Source organism: Myotis myotis, unplaced genomic scaffold, assembly GCF_014108235.1.
Source record: "Myotis myotis isolate mMyoMyo1 unplaced genomic scaffold, mMyoMyo1.p scaffold_m19_p_1, whole genome shotgun sequence".
NCBI lineage: Eukaryota > Metazoa > Chordata > Mammalia > Chiroptera > Vespertilionidae > Myotis > Myotis myotis.
Genome location: NW_023416313.1, coordinates 186,893,030 through 186,912,146, shown reverse-complemented (window position 1 = coordinate 186,912,146; position 19,117 = coordinate 186,893,030). Strand labels below are relative to the sequence as shown.

Here is a 19,117-nt window from a genome sequence, read left to right as displayed (position 1 = left end):
GTAATAGAGGAACCCTTCCCCCTCTTGTCAGGATTATATGACCTGAAAGATGTTCTAGAAAGCAAAAGTAGGAGAATAATAGAAGGAAGAATCAGATAAAGAATGACTTTCAAGTAGAAAAGAGCCCAGCCCCTGTGGCTCAGTGGTTGAGCGTTGACCTATGAACCAAGAGATCACGGTTTGATTCCAAGTCTGGGCACACGCCTGGGTTGTGGACTGGATCCCCAGTAGGGGGAGTGCAGGAGGCAGCCGGTCAATGATTCTCTCTCATCATTGATGTTTCTATCTCTCTCTTCCTCCACCTTCCTCTCTGAAATTCATAATAAATTTTTTTTAAAATAAAGTAGAAAAGAAAGTTGAGAGCAGCTTTATGGCATTTGCCTTCATATGGCTAAGGAATAACAAGGAAATTAACACACACAGTTAAATGAAATTATATATTATACTTTCAAGTATCTTTTACTGTCAGCATGGGACCGACTACTAGGTCTCTTCTTTTAGTCCCAGCTCACATCCAAGGTGAAGAAGCAACCTCAACTCCCACAAACACTGATTGGCATCTCTCTACACCATGGTCTACACCAAGATAGATCAGGAGAGAATCTGGGTTTCTCTTCTCCTGTCTGTGGTTTGTTTGAGGGTTTTTTTTGTGTGTGTGTGTGTGTGTTTTTAAATATCTTTGAGGATCAACATCTTCAAGAATGACTACGCTACCTAAAAGAGTGTATGTAGCCTTACTCAGTGGACCACAAGAGGATAATCTTCTCAATATAACCTAAAACACAACATTTAAACAATACAGAGCAAGAAGTAACTTTTTAAATAGAGGACAATATTCATTAACGGGAATTGTACTATAGTTAATAGGTAAAATTTGACTAAAATAATCTGACCAGATAGCAACACACATAGGTTATGTCCCATCAAGAAACCTAAAGGGATAAAGATATTTTAAATATTGTGATATCCCTTATTTTAAATCCCCTTTATAATACTCTTTACACTGCACTATAATGTATCTGTTCACTTTTCTGTTATCCCTCACTAGGTTCTAAAGCCCTGAAAGAAGAAACTCTTCCATTCTCTGTATCACAAGCTAGCAGAGATGCCTGATATATTGGTGAAATTCAAAACACTAGAATGAATGCTTTCATCACTAGTAAGTAGATCAAAGCTCATAACCGATTTTATATTCTGCACATTGTCAACAGAAAGACTGGAGAAGAAAATTGATAAGCAAATACTCAGAAAGGAGTATAAGTGGAAACAAGAGCTCTGATCTTAGCTGCTTTGAGTCAAGGTCATCGTGTCCAGTTGGGCAGGTTGTTCATTGCACAAGATTATCCAGCCATGGGACAGAAATCCAGCCCATGAACATGGCTCTGTATCTGCCCACAGAAAGCAATGCCTCCCCCCCGCCCCCAAACTCATACAAAGACACTGTACAAGCTTGAGACTCCTCTGCTTAAATAACTACTTAATCTCTGACATGTTAGATCCTAGCAATAAAAATGGTCCTACTGATCTGATTCCACCACAAAGGGAGGGAGGAAAAAACGGTGAATATTGTCTGATGTTGAATTGAGAACACTGAGGCTGGAGATTTCCTCAACATAAGGTGATAGGGTTATACAACTTTTTTTTAATATAATAATAGAATAATATAATATTCTACCTGAACCCAGAAAATGAGCTACAGAATCAGATAAATAAAGAACAGGAAGAAACCTTGAAGGTCACAGAATTCCATTACTTTAGAGATAACCCAGTAATGACTTTGTTACAGATGAAGAACCCAAAGAGATCAAGGAGATAGGCCTGTGGCTGGTTAGCAAAAGGAAGTCTAGAACCTAGTTGTTTTCTGGCTTTCAACCTCACAATCTTTCTATCACAACCGGCTGGTCTTACCAGCATTATAATAAACAGTGTGTACCCACTGTGTGGGAGAAGTGGAGACATACTGACTTTGTCTCCTCGGAGGGCCTTACACTGAGGTTGAGAAAACAAGAAATAAGTATTGAAAGATAAGCAATAACAGGAGGTGGCACGTGAAGGGAGGTTTAGACTTGGGTTTCTGAGTGGGAGTGGTGACGCCAAGCATAGGAATTGGTAGGCATGAGGAGTGAGGCGGAGTGCCCTGTTGTGGGCTGACAATTCTGGAAGGACCAGAACCAGGTGACTGAGAAGGTCCAGCTGGGGCCGCGGGCGCGTCTAAGGTCACAAAACCAAGGTCAGAAGAATGCAACTAGCAGGGCCCTCTCGATCTGTATCCTAACCGGACCTTTGGTCTGCTGTCCCCGCTGCCATTGCGGGGTTGGTGGGAGCCCCTCCACATCTGGGCGGACTCCCAGAACGGCGGAGGCCGAGGCAGCTGTGCAGGGAGCAGAGCCCGGAAGCAGGCGGAAGAGAACTGAGGGATCCGGGGAGCGTCGCGTACCCCCACGCCCCAGCCCCCACCCCCCATCCCGGCGGCCCGGTGCCCCAGCTGACGCCGAACCAGCCGCCGGAGGAGCAGGAGGCGCCGCTCGCCCGCGCCGCGGACCTAGAAGGGGCTTCCGGGGCGGGGCGCGCGGGGGCGGGGCGGGGCCGGGGCCAAGCCCCGCCCACGTCGGGCTGCGTGACAATGGGGCGGACGGCGGAACGCGGGTCTGGAGGGGGGGGGCGGAGCCACCGCCGCTGCCGCCGCCGCAGCCCCGGTCGGGATTTGAAAGATTAAAAAGTCCCGTTGGAGAGGGCGGCGGCGGTGAATGTGTGGCGGAAGCGCCGCGCGGCCGGCCAGCGGCGGCGTTCCCTCAGCATGAATTACCCGGGCCTCGGGTCCCCGCACAGCCCCGAGCATAACGGCCGGGACAGCGGCGGCGCCGCCGCCTGGCAGCTGGACTCGGAGGCGGAACCGGCGTTCCGCGGCGGCGTCCGCTGCTTCGAGCACCTGCCCAGCGGGGACCCGAGCGACGGCGAGGTGCCCCTGGCCCTGCTGCGCGGGGAGCCCGGGCTGCACTTGGCGCCCGGCGCGGAGGATCACAACCACCACCTGGCGCTGGACCCCTGCCTCAGTGACGAGAACTATGACTTCAGCTCGGCCGAGTCCGGCTCCTCGCTGCGCTACTACAGCGAGGGCGAGAGCGGCGGCAGCAGCTCCCTGTCCCTGCAGCCGCCGCAGCCGCCGCCGCTGGCGCCGTCGAGCTCGGGGGGCTGCGGGGCGGCGGGAGGGGGTCTCGGGGAGAGGAAGCGCCCCCGGCCCGGCGGCGCGGCCGCCCGGCACCGCTACGAGGTGGTGACGGAGCTGGGCCCGGAGGAGGTGCGCTGGTTCTTCAAGGAGGACAAGAAGACCTGGAAACCTTTCATCGGCTACGACTCGCTGCGCATCGAGCTCGCCTTCCGGACCCTGCTGCAGGCCACGGGCGGCCTCGCTCAGGCCGCGAACCCGGACCGTGGCCATGTGTGCGGCCGGGCCTCCCCGGCGGGCCTGGCCTCCAGCTTCAGGGGGGACGACGATGACGACGACGGGGACCGCGCCTGCGGCTTCGGCCCGCGCACCGCGAGGCACGAGTCCGAGATGGAGCAGCTGGTGAACGTGGAGCGGGTGTGCGTGCGCGGCGGCCTCTACGAGGTGGATCTGACCCAAGGAGAATGCCACCCGGTGTACTGGAACCGTGAGTAGCCGGCCGCGGGCAGGGAGCGGGCCGGGCTGCCTCGGGGCGGGGTGGGGGGTGCGGGGGGGAGTAGACACGCAGCCGGGTGGGCTGGGGGCTTGACCCGCGCGGAGAAGGGGGCGCGCGAGGCCTGGTGTCTGGGAGAAGCAGTGTGGAGGCTGTGCGGGCGGCCACGGCAGGTGAAGGGTATAAAGGAGCAGATGGCAGAATCCTCGTTGCCCGGGGTCAGGAGGAGAGGATACTGCTGGGGCAGCGTCTCCTGGGCGAGCCGGTGCTGCTGCCGGCCCCTGGGGACACCCAGGACCGGGTGCCCAGCCCGAAAGGTGTCATGCCGTGCTTCGACCTGAGCTTTGTCCGCCGGGGATCGGATTCGGTCTCATTTACCCTGGACTGCCTGTGATTGAAATAGCAGCCTGTCCTCTAGGGTGGGAGTGTTTGAGCGGATCCGCTCGGGGACCAACAGTTCAGTTATGGAATCGGGCAAAGAAAATTAATCCCTGGGGGAGAGGAAGAGAGAGAGCTCGTTCCTTCCGAGCGCGTAAAGCACCGCCCCAAGCAGTTCTGGCAAGTGCATCTGCTCACTCTATGGAATACTTGGGCCTTTTTTTTTTTTTTTGTCTCTTAGGCCCTTCTTTGCATATTTTTATCTTGACTTTGAAAAATTACAAGGCCTGTGCCTTGGTTTCCTCGTCTGTAAAATACGGATATCTACTTCATATTGTTGTGGAAATTACATGAGATAATACACCTAAAGGACTTGAAACTGCTTGGCACATATCTGTGATATATGTTAGCAATGGGTCCTTATTCATTAGACAGCAACACAATTAGGTATATAATTATATTAAGGAGAACACGCTATTAGAAATATGTGCCACTGCTTGTAGCAGAATAGGTAGTATTCTATAGGAAAAGAAGCTATTGGCCACCAATAATTTGTAATATAGTTTTAATTTTTAGAGCCCAGTGCCATAACTCACATATCCTCATTGACTGTCACTAGGCTTAGGTGCCCCATACATATTGCAGCATTCTGCCTTATCTATAATAATAAAAGCATAATATGCTAATTAGACACGATGACCTTCCAGACGAAGTCTGGGCTAGCCCCAGTCCCTGGTGCCAGAGGGAAGGTGTCAGCAGCCGGGGAAAGAAAAGCCTACTCTTGCAGGAATTTTGTGCATCAGGCCCCTAGTATTAATTATATGTATTGATGACTTAGCTTTCTATGTTTAGCATCTATGAGCAGAGTCCATCACCTTTATCTTGAACTGTTACAGGGCTTAGTGCAGTAAATATTAAGTAGATATTGAATTGCACAAGTGATTGCATAATATTAAAACATTCATATGGTAAGTGAGTCACTAATAATAGCAATCACAATGTGTATAAAATCCCCAAGTAAAATAAGCATAGTAGGAGATTTAATTTCTTACTACACTTTAAGATGACATTGAAGGCATTTACCATTTTCCCAAGGCCAGATTGGTAATGGATTTGTCACATCACTAACTTTTTTTTTTTTTTTTTTACTCCTTTCGACTCTAAGCTTATTAAGGACAGGGTGTGCTGTATTCACTAATTCATTCAGCTCTTTCGTTTTACTAGTATTTGTATGTGCATGACCCAGTATGCTTGTAAAGGTATTAGGAAAGATGGGGAAAAGGACAGTCCTCACCTTTCAGGAGTTTCCCATTTAGTCTTTTCTTCAAATGACCTAAACATCACTATAGGCATTTTTCCTTTGAATGTAGAAGTACAAGGACTTAGTGGAGCCAGAAAGTTGGATAAAATTTTAGGCATCCTTGGAGAAGGGACTGGAAACCAAGAAATGAATCTTCCCTTAGGTCAACTGAACTATATACACCTAAAACACTCTGTTCTTTTGGCATATAATAAAATTCTTAATGCTTCCATAGTGCTTTACTATTTACAAAGCGATTTTCACATTCATTTTTTATAATGATATCAAATTAATGCTAACATTCTATATATGAAGAAGTAGGCTCATTGAAATTAATGAACTTGCCCAAGGTCATGCAGTTAAAAAGTGGTAAAGCAGTTCATAGTCTAGTGCAGTCAATATTCAAAGAGCATCTGACCCCCCCCAAGGGTGAAGGTGTAGGGAAAGCTTCCCTGATAATGTGACACTGAGTCCTAAATGATTAGTTTAATCAGGCAAAAGAAATGGGGAGATAGAGGGAAAGTAATTCCAACTAGGTGGGGTAACATATGCAAGGACACAGAAGCATGAAACTGCATGGCATTTTGAGGAAATTAGGGCTGCACGGGGTAGGTTTAGGATTTGACCACCACAGAGACAGGTGTTGGGGACAGGAAGAGTTTGTGAAAGAAGCACTTGCCTATGAATGGCACATTTGGGAAAGTGCCAGAAAAAGAACAAGGGTGGATACCCAGTGCTAAGAAGTTTGAACTTTATTCTGTGAGTAAAGGGGAATCAAACAGTTGAAGGTTCTCTGTTAGGTGATTAGTGACAACACAAAGATTGAATTGGAGAGTTGGAGAATATCTTAGAATGCTAATATCATAAGTCAAGTGAGAAACAGTGAGGGCCTACAAAAGTTAACCTGAAAGGAAACATTCTTCTTTAACAGCAACACCCATTTTAGCATTTTCTAAATAATTTTCTGTAAGATTCAATCCCATGGGTGTCCCAAGCCTTCATATGAGCTATGGTGAAAATACAATAGTGCTTTTGGTCCATAATTTATCACTTTTCACAGAATCCCATGTAACTTTGATCTACTTGGTTCTTCAGATCTCTGTGTATTATGTTTTTATACCTTCTCAAGAAGTTTCATTCCCAGTATGGTTTCTTCAGCCTTTCTTGAAGCGGAAGGAGTCTTATGATATTTGGCAGCTTTTGACCTTTATCCCATTTAACTTTTTTTTAAACCTTCTAGAAATTTTCTGAATAGTGGTAATGAAAGTTTTAAAAAGTTCAACAACTTCCTGCAGAGTGGTGGAAGCATTCCAGTGGTCATTTAGACTTTTGTGACCTAATTGAGTCCACTGCATCTGGGTGTCAAGGCAAACAAGTTATCTATGTCTAGTCTAAAAGAAAGGTGTTGACTTAAATTTATATTTACACTTCCTTTTGAACCTTACTAACAGATAAAATTTGAGCCACTTTGGTGGTGCATGAATTAAGGGGAGTACAGAATTAATCTTCTATAGATAGGAAGCAAATATTACATATGAAAAGGGTATTAATTATGGGAAATTAGTTTGTTTCATTGTTCAGATATTTTTCTGACTGCATGTGGACATTTTAGATAAAAACTGATCACTGCTGAGTAATCCCTAAGTGAATTCCCTTGCTCCCTGTGTTCTTCTTTTTTATATATATATACTAGAGGCCCGGTGCACGAAATTCGTGCATTGGGGGGTGGGGGGGTGAGGGGGGTCCCTCAGCCCAGCCTGCACCCTCTCCAATCCAGGACCCCTCAGGGGATAACTGGCAGTCGGCCATCCCTCTCGCAATCTGGGATGGCTGGCTCCTAACCGCTCACCTGCCTGCCTGCTGCCCCTAACTGCTCCTCTGCCTGCCTGCCTGCTGCCCCTAATTGCTCCTCTGCCTGCCTGCCTGATGCCCCTAACTGCTCCTCTGCCTGCCTGCCTGATGCCCTAACTGCTCTCCCCTGCCAGCCTGATCCCCCTAACTGCCTCTGCCTCAGCCCCACCACCTGGCTCTGTCCGGAAGGACATTGGGAAGATTTCTGGTCTAATTAGCATATTACCCTTTTATTAGTATAGATATTTTATTGATTTTTTTACAGAGAGGAAGGAAGAGGGATAGAGAGTTAGAAGCATCGATGAGAGAGAAACATCGATCAGCTGCCTCCTGCAAACTCCCTACTGGGGATGTGCCCACAACCAAGGTACATGCCCTTGACTGGAATCGAACCTGGGACCCTTGAGTCCGCAGGCCGACGCTCTATCCACTGAGCCAAACTGGTTAGAGCTCCCTGTGTTCTTCTTAAGCTGCTTGTAGCTACCTCATAGGCTTGTTTTGATAATCCTATATAATAAAAGGCTAATATACAAATAGACCGAATGGTAGAATGACCAGTTGCTATGATGCACACTAACCACTAGGGGGAAGACGCTCAATGCAGGAGCTGCCCCCTGGTGGTCAGTGTGCTCCCGCAGGCGAGAGCAGCTGGCGAGAGCAGCAGCAGTGGTGGGAGCTTCTCCCGCCTCCGCAGCAGCTCGAAGGATGTCCAACTGATGGCTTAGGCCCGCTCTTCCAGGGGAGCGGGCCTAAGCCATCAGTCCAACATCCCCCGAGGGCTCCCAGACTGTGAGAGGGAGTAGGCTGGGCTGAGGGACCCTCCCCCTGAGTGCATGAATTTCGTGCACCAGACCTTTAGTTATGTATGTGCTTAGAACAGTAGTTGGTGCAAAGTACTAAGTGTTAACTTTATCTATGTGGATCTCAGAAAACTATACCTTACTTATAGAAACGCACATAAAAATTAAAAAGGCTGACTAATACATAATTATACTTCATCACAGGCAAAAGAATGTAAAATATATTAGCAAGAACATGGCCAAAGCATTTAGTAGTAGCTACGGGATGGCATATGGAACATTATAAGGATATTTGATGAGTTTAGGGTATCAATTCTGATAGTAATATGTGCAGCATGCACTAGGGAGTTTGTAATATCCATTTATTGACTAAGTTTGTAAAGGTATTTAATTGACAAATATTTATATGAAGGTGTAGTTTCCAGAAGCAGTCATTAACTGTAAGTTTCAGATGTCTTAAAAGTTAACTAGTCTTGCCCTAACCGGTTTGGCTCAGTGGATGGAGCGTCGGCCTGCGGACTGAAAGGTCCCAGGTTCGATTCCCGTCAAGGGCATGTATCTTGGTTGCGGGCACATCCCCAGTAGGAGGTGTGCAGGAGGCAGCTGGTCGATGTTTCTCTCTCATTGATGTTTCTAACTCTCTATCCCTCTCCCATCCTCTCTTTAAAAAATCAATAAAATATATTTTTTAAAAAATTTAATTAGTCTTCATAATACAGGGTGGGGCAAAAGTAGGTTACAGTTGTGAGTACATGACACAGAATTTATTCTTATATTATTATTTCTTAATTATTGTGTCATTTTCCATATGAACAATTGTAAACCTACTTTTGTCCCACCCTTTATATTGAAGAGCAAATAATATTCTCAATAAAATGAGGTAGAAAAGTTTTTATTTTATTGAGAATATTATTTTTTCTGTAAGTACCCAAATTATATGATGTTTATTAGCTTGACCTAGCTGTGACCATCCTTTTTCATTCAAGGATTAATAACCTTAATAATTAATATATTTTTTAGTTCTCACCCAAGGGTATGTTTTTATTGATTTGAGAGGGAAAGAGAGAAACATCAATTGGTTGCCTCCCATATGCACCCTGACCAGGGATGGAACTCCCAACCTGGGTATGTGCCCTGGCTGAGAATTGAATCCGCCACCTCTTGGTGTATAGGACGACACTCCAACTGGCCAGGTTTAATTAATAATTTTTTATGAGGCACGGGGCATCATGGGACAGTAATAGAATACAAGCTGGTAGAAGACACTTTTTCTTGATCAGTTTCTGCCTCCAATAAAGCAGAACTATAGGGAATAGAGACCAGGGATTGACATGCCTAACTGAAAAAGTGTTAGAAACTTTAATCTTATTCTTTTTAACTGTATTATCTCCTACTAGCCCAAGCTGGAAAGAAGCTTTGGGTGGCACTAGAGTCCTGGCTGCTCAGGTTTGTGGAACTAGCAAAGTCTTCTCAGCACCCCATCCCAGATTAAGCCTGCTTTAGACAGCATTTTTCATTGATCTACTGAAATAACACAAGGATATGAATGACTAGTGAGTGACATGTATGGAGCACAGGACTTGGCACTACCTGACCAAGGCATTCAGGACTTTTCTTTTCCTTTGCAATGTACATTAGTTTAAAAACTCATCTAATGTCAGTCATTGATCCACCTTGTTTGTATACGGCCCAAGTGTATTGCATGTCATGCAAGTGCTTTATATGAATATTTAGTATTTAGTATGGTTTTCCTTCCTCCATCTGTTGCACCCTCTTTTCTTTCCTCCTTTACTCTTTTGTCATAAAAGAGACCTTCCAAATTTTATTTCCTGGGACTTTAATCTCCACATCATGATCTGTCATTTCTGCTTTGCTAAGATCTTTGATGTCTAGAACCCTAGGGCTGATCCTTTCCCGGAGAGAGCAAGAAAAAGCTGGTCACAGAACCCACTGAGACTTATGGACATTAGATGAGGAGAGTAGGGGTATAGAAAAGAGATAGGGAAATGGGGAATGTTTTCACAGGAAGTCTACAGTGAAAATTATTGGCAGAAGAAATGGGGAGGTAGGCAATTCTAGAATCCCTGATTGTGGGGTAATCTGATTTAAGACCTGTGCGTGTTTTCTTTTATCAAGAAAAACTTCAACACTGATGGAGGGTGTAGATACAGTCTCTTCATTTTTGCCACAATATATTCCTAGAAGCTCAGTTAAAAGTAGAACAAGGAAAATAATTTTTATAGCCATTGTGTATAACCTATAATTCTGCTTTTAAAAGTCTGCCTTAGTAAAGGGAAATAGTGCCAGCAAAAGATGTTGAGTGACTGACAGATGAATGGATTAATGGGATGAGAAGCATAATACAGATACTTTTTGATACCCCTGGCTTAGGGGATAAGTTAAATTCAAGGCTGTGAAAAGTAGGAATCATCTGTCAGAGAACTAAAGAAAGACAGTAAAAATATTGATATGATCATATAAAAATAATTGTTTTATATACTGCTTTCTAATTTTATCAAAGTTCCACACAAGAGTAAATTATATACTCATTAATTTTTGTCTTACTACTTTAAGCTATGTCTAGATGATTTTTATAATCATTGCACTTATATGTTCAAATAAAATCTGTTGAATGACTGGCTATTCTGTTGGGGGCCAGGCAGCCTTTGAAAATTCCTTGACCAGGAATTGAACTGTGGCCTCCTGGTTCATGGGCCAATGCTCAACCACTGGACCACACCAGCCAGTCTGCTTGACATTTTCATTGTATAACCAACCACTCTTAACTCTTCTAATTTAAGATTACCACCGCCACCCATGGTTCTGCTCTTTGCCTTTCGTTAGAAAAAACTAGGATTCTATATTTTAGAATATCTTTTTTTATATAGTAATTTTCTGTACCCTGTACCCTGAGATTTCAGATATTTGGAAATTTTAGAGAAATACAAATTCCATCTGAATGGATGACTTTTTCAAGTAGTTGAGAATTAATTTTTCATTTGCTAGAGTGTAATTTTAACTATATGAATGAAAATCTCTCTATTACTAATACTCCTTGGGCCGCCTCTCAGTGAGCCATCATTCTGAACATTGATGCAGGATAGCCCTTGGGACACATGATACAGGACAAAGAACTGGATGAACTGTGCTGAAACCTAAGACTTCTAAATCATAGTCCATGAAATATGCTGCTCAGGAACTGTAGATGATGCATAGGGAGCAGAGTAAGAATTACTTTTGAACCTCAATATAGACATGGTTGAAAGCAGTCCCACCTTATATTTTACTGCTTATTACAAATGATCAACTTTCAGTTAGTATTTTATTGACTGAATCTGTTATTTTTTTCTCATTCTATAGAGTTGCTTCCAGGTGGGCCCAAGGTATTGCACGTCTACCAGATTCACCCAGCTAGGCCTCAGTAAAACTTGCATTTTAACATCTGGTATATATTTTAACATTGAGTAACCACAAGTTTGTTTATGTTTGGAAAAGAAAATCTCTGCTGTGAATCAAAAGATAGTCATTTGAGAGAGTCTAAAAAGAGATTATTGAGGACCGCTCAAACTGAAGAAAGCACAAGATGGATGCTCAAGCACTTTCCGTGGCACTCACTCTTCCATGCTGGTTATCTGTTGCTGAAATGAGCCCTTCCTGTATGGCCAGCACTAAATGAGACAGGTCTACCTATGTGTAAGGTTTATGAAAGACACATACCTTTGTTTGACATTTTCTTTTCTTTAAAATATATTTTTATTGATTTTACAGAGGGAAAAGGAGAGGGATAGAGAGAAATATGGATGAGAGAGAGAAACATCGATTGGCTGCCTCCTGCACACCCCCACTAGGGATCGAGCTCACAACCTGGTATGTGCCTTGACCAGGAATTGAACTGTGGCCTCCTGGTTCATAGGCCAATGCTCAACCACTGAACCACACCAGCCTGTCTGCTTGACATTTTCATTGTATAACCAACCACTCTTAACTCTTCTAGTTTAAGATTACCACCACCACCCATGGTTCTGCTCTTTGCCTTTCGTTAGGAAAAACTAGGATTCTATATTTTATTTAGAATATCTTTTTTTATATAGTTGCAGTTTGTTTTTAACCTGTTTACTATTTAGCCTGTTATGTAAACTGCATTATTACACTTTTTTTTTTTTTTTTTGGTGGAGAAGGGTGTAACACATATAATGAATGTTTCTAATACTGGAATACTAGATTGGATTGTTTAGAATTCTGATTGCCCGACAGGATTCTGTCTTCTATGTAGAACCCATCAAAATGTACGATAGGTAACACATAAAGGATGAACCTGATACACATTTGTTTTCAAATAAATTCTTACCCTACTTCAGCTCATTAATTTCATCTCTGCCATCTCCATTTCAATTTTTATTATACTAGAGAGGCAGCATTGTATAGCGTTTATGAATGTAAATGAAGGCAGACTATCTGGGCCCAAATTCCAGCCCTGCATGTACTATCTGCTAACTGGGCAATTTAAATTCTTTGTGCCACAGTTTCTTCTTTTGTAAAATATGAATAATAGTACCTACCTCTTAAGATTGTTGTATTGCATTAGTTAAAATATCTAAAGATCTTGAAACATCCCATGATAAATAGTAAGCTCTATGTAACAGCTATTATTACTTCTCCATTTGCCTGCCTCTTCTGTCTGTTCAAATTTATAACCCACTTTACTTTCTTGGCTTTCAAGTCTCGTATTTGGATTTGTCTCTTTACTGACTTAGCATTTTCTTGGCCTTGACTCCAGGTAATTGTCAATTAGGCATAGTCCTAGAACCTTCTAATGTTGCCTGCTCTTGTGAGAACTGACTGATTTGCCTAGTCTTTCAGGCCCCAGAAAGAGCTGTACTGTCTTGTCTTGATTCTTCCTGGCTTGGACACAGAGGAGTGCACCAATGATTCTCTTACAAATCTGCCTGTGAGAAAAGACAATATTGTCCCTATAAAAAGCATTCTAAATTCTTGAGCATCTACTTTTTTTGATATGTAAATCCTATCACTGGGGAGGTACTGACTTCATCCCAAAAGTTCATTTAGAGCATCTCTAATCAGCTACCAGGACTTTTGATACAATAGAGAACTTTACAGCTTTCTGAAAAGACTACTCAGTTTTCAGTGGAGGCAGAGCCAGTAGTGTTCTTTGCTTTCTGCCATGTTGGCAAGACAGAAGTGGCCCATAATTCCCCTTACAGTAGAGACCTCAGCATGAGAACTTTTCTTAATTGACCTGCAGTTGAACCAGCACTATGGTAGGATGACAGTTCGGTTCTGGCACCTGGTGCAATAACAAGCTTCAAAAATCAATCTACCCTTAAGGACCTGAAACAGCAAGTGATTCCTTAGTCAGAATTGGCAATAAAAGCCACATGGGCTCAGAGAACAGATCTTTGTTGTCAAATCCCTTAGTTTGAATCCTTGTGACTTTGGGTAAATTATCATCTCTTTGTGGCCCAGTTCTCCTTTGTAAATGGGGATAATAATTTCTGTTTCATGGGGTTATTATGAATATTGAAATACAGATATGTAGAGCACTTAGTATGGTACCTGGTTCAATAAGTGTTAGCTATTTTATTTAAGCAAGGCTGGTATATTGGCTCTTAACCTAGAAGCCTAGCTTCTAGAAATTTATTTGTAAAAAAGAGTGGGAATCTATGGCTGTACCAACATTACTTCACCTTAAATTTGAGACATGTATACACATAACGCATACATATAGCACATACATATTCTCCCCACCTCCCCTACCTGTCTTGCTTTCTTTCTTTTTGTGTGCGCGCGCGTGTGCGTGCGCGTGCATGTAAATCTTAACCCTGCTTAATCTCACCCCCTGAGAGTTCTGGGAATCACAAAGTTTCACAATTCGAGGACCTTGATTACTCTTGTAGATGCTGAGGTTGAACAAAATGAAGACCTTTCCAGGTGAGATGAGGACAGTGGAAAACTCTTCAACCTCTGAATTATCTCTTCTGGGGTCCCTTGCCTGTGGAATAGCATCCTATGGACCAGTAGTTTGCAGATTTCATTGAGCCTAACAGTCAAGTGCAATATTGTTAAAAAGGTAGATTCTCAGATCATCTCAGGATATTACATTCAAGAGATCTGAACCCAAAGCCTGAGAATCTTCCTCTTTAATAGGTATCCCAAGTAATTCTGATTGCACGGGTTTATAGACCTTACATTAATAACATTGTCATTAATTCTGCCAGTCTAAATGTCTCAAAGCTGCTTCGCCTCTGTTCTTTTACCCACCTATTTCTGCTCTGTCCTTCCAATTTAAAACTTCTATATCTCTACTGATTTTCTGTAAAATCACTCTAGTAGTTATTGAGAAGAATGAAATCCCCCAACTATAATTGTGGATGTATTTATTTACTCTTTTAGTTCTATTAGATTTTATTTTATGTATTTTGAAGTTCTGTTATTAGGTGCTTACACATTTAGGATTATTGTTATAGCCTTTTGATGAAACAATGCCTTTATCATTTAAAAATGTCCCCATTGTCTGTGGTTTATTTCTTGTATTAAAGTCTATTGCTGCTTTAATGGGCTGTAGGATAGAAGCAGTTGTTAAACTTGTACCTCAAAACTCTTTGCTGCTGCCTCTTTTTGTTGGCATAATACCCATGGTGTACCAAACCAATTGCTGCTTTTAATGTCTCATGTTTCCTAGTCTCTATCTTTCTTTTTCTCTTGTTTCTTACGGCTCATTGTAAAACACAGACTCTTTAAGGATCCCTGTTTTCACATCAAAGGACCCACCTTTTACTGATACCACCAGGAAGTAAATGTGCATTAACCTGCCAGTCACAGTGTGTCTATAGTGAGCTCCCCTGCAGGTTTTAGCTTTTATTTAGTTTTTGATTTTCTGAGCCTGCTTCGCCTGTTGTTAAAGTGTGAAATTTTCATTTTGGAAGAGATATTAGGGGGAAAGGGAGTTTAGTTAAGCCGAATGGATGAGAATTCTAGAAGGCTAGTTTTCATATAGCCAGATTTCACCATTGCATGTGGTTTTAGAAACTTTAAAAGATATTATGTAAATTAGAATAATACCATAATTTAGAGTAAGATCTTACAGTTTACAAAGTGCTTTCACATACATTATTTTACTAATTCCTATTATAACCCTGAAGTGAGATAGAATATCCTCATGTTACAGATGATAAACTAGGCTCAGAGAGGCTAAGGGATAGAACTGGAATTAGAGCCTATGCCTTCTGAATCCTTAGCCAGTTTCCTTTCTCCTATATCCATGTATGAGCTCACAACTTATACCACCTGAGCAGGTGTGAAGGTTATATGCCAACAATACCTAATATCCTGAATTATTTTGTAACCTATGTAAGAACTGCCTGCTTTTACTGCTTATTCCATCTAGTTGATGATTTTCTAAGTATATTCCTCAAATAAGTTTCTTGTGACTTTAGTCTTAGTAATAAATGTTTTCCTCAGCTTCTTTTTGCATATGTTCAAGTTTTTGCTTTTATGCTTGCTGACAATCTGAATTTATTTATTTATTTATTTTTTTAAATATATTTTATTGATTTTTTACAGAGAGGAAGGGAGAGAGATAGTTAGAAACATCGATGAGAGAGAAACATCGATCAGCTGCCTCCTGCACATCTTCTACTGGGGATGTGCCCGCAACCCAAGTACATGCCCTTGACCAGCATCGAACCTGGGACCTTTCAGTCCGCAGGCCGACGCTCTATCCACTGAGCCAAACCGGTTTCGGCTGAATTTATTTTTTATAATTAGCCCTGTTTACAGCTATAAACAACTGAACTACATGTTTATTTTTTATTATTGACTAGAGGCCCAATGCATGAAATTTGTGTAAGAGTAGGCCTTCCTTCCCCTCGGCTGCCGGCACCGCCTTCCCTCCAGCACCTGGGACCCAGCTTCGTCTGGAAGGTCATCCTGTCTAATTAGCGTATTACACTTTTATTATTATAGATTTTTAGAGAGGGGGAAAGGGGAAGAGAGACATTGATTTGTTGTTCCGTTTATTTTGCCTTCATCAGTTGCTGCTTACTAGTATATGTGACTTGACGAGATCAAAATCTTGGCATATTGGAATGATGCTCTAACTAATTGAGCTACCCAGCCAGCCAGGGCACTGACATTCTGAATTTTAACTACACAAATCTTTTTCTCCTTTTACTACCCTGTTCCTCTCTTTTACAAAAGATGTTTGTTTTTCTATAACTTTATTCCATAAATATTCATCTATACTAAGAAATAAGGAAGTGAACTACCTTAAGTTTACAAAAAGCTTTCCGGAGAAATTTATGCTTGATATGGGTATTAAAGAAGGGTATTATTGGCAGAGAGAACTGTATGTTTAAAAGCTTAGAGTCATAAAGGACGACTCATGCATTCAGCGGACTCCAGAGATTCTGTTAAGCAGGAGCATTGGGAATATGGTAGAAAAGGGTAGAGGAAGGAACTGGATAGGTAGAGTCTAGATCAAACAGGCCTTAAATTTTCATACTGAAAATTTAATTTTATTCTATGAAAGTGAGACATTGGAAAGTATAAAATGAGGAAATTACTTGGTCAGATTACATATTGAGATTTTTTGGCAACAGTGTGGAACATAATTGGGAAGCTGGAAAAGTGATATCATCAGGGAGACTAGTTAAGCAGTTTTTGCAGGCTTGCAAGTGAGAAACAGTGAAGGTTTAGGGCAGTACTCTGAATGGTTACTGGAGAGGTGGAGGTAGATGTTAAGGAAGTAGAATATGTACACTATCAGTGCAGTATGAGTAAGTGGAAGGGTAATCCAGGTTATCTCTATAATGTTTTTAACTTGGGTTATGGAGGTTTCCTACCCAGGTTCACCTTAGGGAAGGTGAGGAAAGCTAAATTATAGTTTATTTTGACATATTGCATTTAGGGTGCCTATTACATATCCAGCTACAGAAGCATCTAGTGCAGTGGTTCTCAACCTGTGGGTCGCGACCCCTTTGGGGGGCGAACGACCCTTTCACAGGGGTTGCCTAAGATCATCGGAAAACACATATATAATAACATATTTACATATTGCTTTTGTGATTAATCACTATGCTTTAATTATGTTCAATTTGTAACAATGAAATTGGGGGTCACCACAACATGAGGAACTGTATTAAAGGGCTGCGGCATTAGGAAGGTTGAGAACCACTGATCTAGTGGGTGTTTTCATATATGTGTCTGGAGCTCAGAAGGAAATAGTGCTAAAATTAAAGATGCAAACATCCTCATAATTTAAGCCAATGGTCTCTAAAATGGAGTATGCAAACACTCTATTGAAGGCGTCACAATGAAAAATGTTTAACTTTATATTTACTTTTTGTTTCATTCTTCCAAATTTTTATTTTTGTATGTTTTATACTGTATAAAACATTTTAGAACAGTAATCCATATGCATAATTTACATGTATATGTGTGAGAATGTACTCAAAATATTTTTGGAGATTACTAATTTAAACTGAATAGTCACTTCTGAGCATTTGCTTTACAATAATAACCTGGAGAATTTCATTTCTGAACCCTATCTTCAGAGACTGATTTATTGTGTATAGCAAGGAATTTTAAAAATCCATCTTTTAATTTCATTCAAGTGATTCTGATAAGCTTGAAGACCACAGATTAAAACTGGAAAATATGGAGAGTATAAATGAGAAGATAAGATAGACAGGTTTGAATGACAAACTGCTGATTCTAAAAGTTCCAACTATGTTAATTCATTTTTTACTTCAATAATCTGATAGAATGTTCATAGTCAGAATTGCATTGAATATCTCCACTAAGCTAAAATTAACATTAAAAAATTCAAAAATCTGTGTTAAGATTATATACTCCATTTTTGGCACAGGTTTCTCTCCCATATATGCAGCATTTTTTGACTAGCCAGGTACTTAAAGAGAACTTTTTCCCTAAGCATGTAAAGTTCTGCACTGCCTAGAACCACCAAAATATTAAACTCCAAAGGGTAAGGACCAAAATGCTTCTGATTTAAGCCCATTTTCCATTTTGAAATGTAGAAATTGCTAACAACATGTAAAATCTGCCTTCTGTGAATTACAGTTTGAGAAAAGGATGAAAATATAATGTGAATGACTGCAAGGATCTATATATATAAAAGCCTAAGTGACCATTATGCCCGAATGCCCAGAACGACTGGTCGACCAGTCACTATGATGTGCACTGACTGCAAGGGGGCAGATGCTCAACGCAGGAGCTGCCCCCTGTTGGTCAGTGCGCTCCCACAGCCAACTTCCCGTGGTCCTTCCCCCTGTTTCTCCCCCTGGCCAGCAGGCTCTGATGGGGACTGGGTGAGAAGGCCCAATTGGCCCTGATCGCCAGCCAGGCCTAGAGACCCCACCTATGCACAAATTCGTGCACCAGGCCTCTAGTTATGTAATAAAAACTTTTGAGGACTGCTGTGGGCTGAATTGTGTCTTCAACTAAGTCATGTATTAAAGGCCTTACTACCACTAACTTGCCATGTGACTGTATTTGGAGATGGGGCCTTTAAAGAAATGATTAAGTTCAAATGAGGCCATTTGGGTGTGCCACAGTTTGTTTTCCTCTTTGGACACTTAGGTTGTTTGCGGGTTTTTTTGCTATTATAAACATTTCTGTAATAAAAATTTTTATATGCATCTTCTTGTCCAAATGTTCCAGAATTGCTCTAGAGCAGTGGTTCTCAACCTTCCTACTGCCGCAGCCTTTTAATACAGTTCCTCATGTTGTGGTGACCCCCAATTTCACTGTTACAAATTGAACATAATTAAAGCATAGTGATTAATCACAAAAACAATATGTAAATATGTTATTATATATGTGTTTTCCAATGATCTTAGGCGACCCTGTGAAAGGGCTGTTTGACCCCCAAAGGGGTCTCGACCCACAGGTTGAGAACCGCTGCTCTAGAGTATATACCTTGACCAGAATCAAACCCAGGACCCGTCAGTCCTCAGCCCGATGCTTTGTCCACTAAGCCCCACTGCCTAGGACTGTTCTTTTGTTTTCTGTTACAACAATGCCAAAGTATATGTCTTTGCACCACACCTTCAGGCATTTCTGCAAGATATCTGTGTTTCTAGAATCACTCT

At 42.2% G+C, this 19,117-nt stretch overlaps 1 protein-coding gene across 10 annotated transcripts in view; it reads left to right on the top strand.

Moving 5' to 3' along the window:
- Positions 1-2,679: 2,679 nt before the first annotated feature.
- The window catches only part of DDHD1 (DDHD domain containing 1), a 79,874-nt gene continuing 63,436 nt past the window's right edge, over positions 2,680-19,117 (top strand). For 3 of the 10 annotated variants that reach the window (XM_036307403.1, XM_036307443.1, XM_036307394.1), the window contains exon 1: positions 2,682-3,653. In XM_036307403.1, coding sequence (XP_036163296.1) covers positions 2,798-3,653 — 856 coding nt within the window. In that variant the 5' untranslated portion in view covers positions 2,682-2,797. Of the gene's footprint in view, positions 3,654-19,117 lie in introns of all 10 variants that reach the window. The other 7 variants (XM_036307385.1, XM_036307413.1, XM_036307377.1 and 4 more) reach the window with 5 other exon arrangements.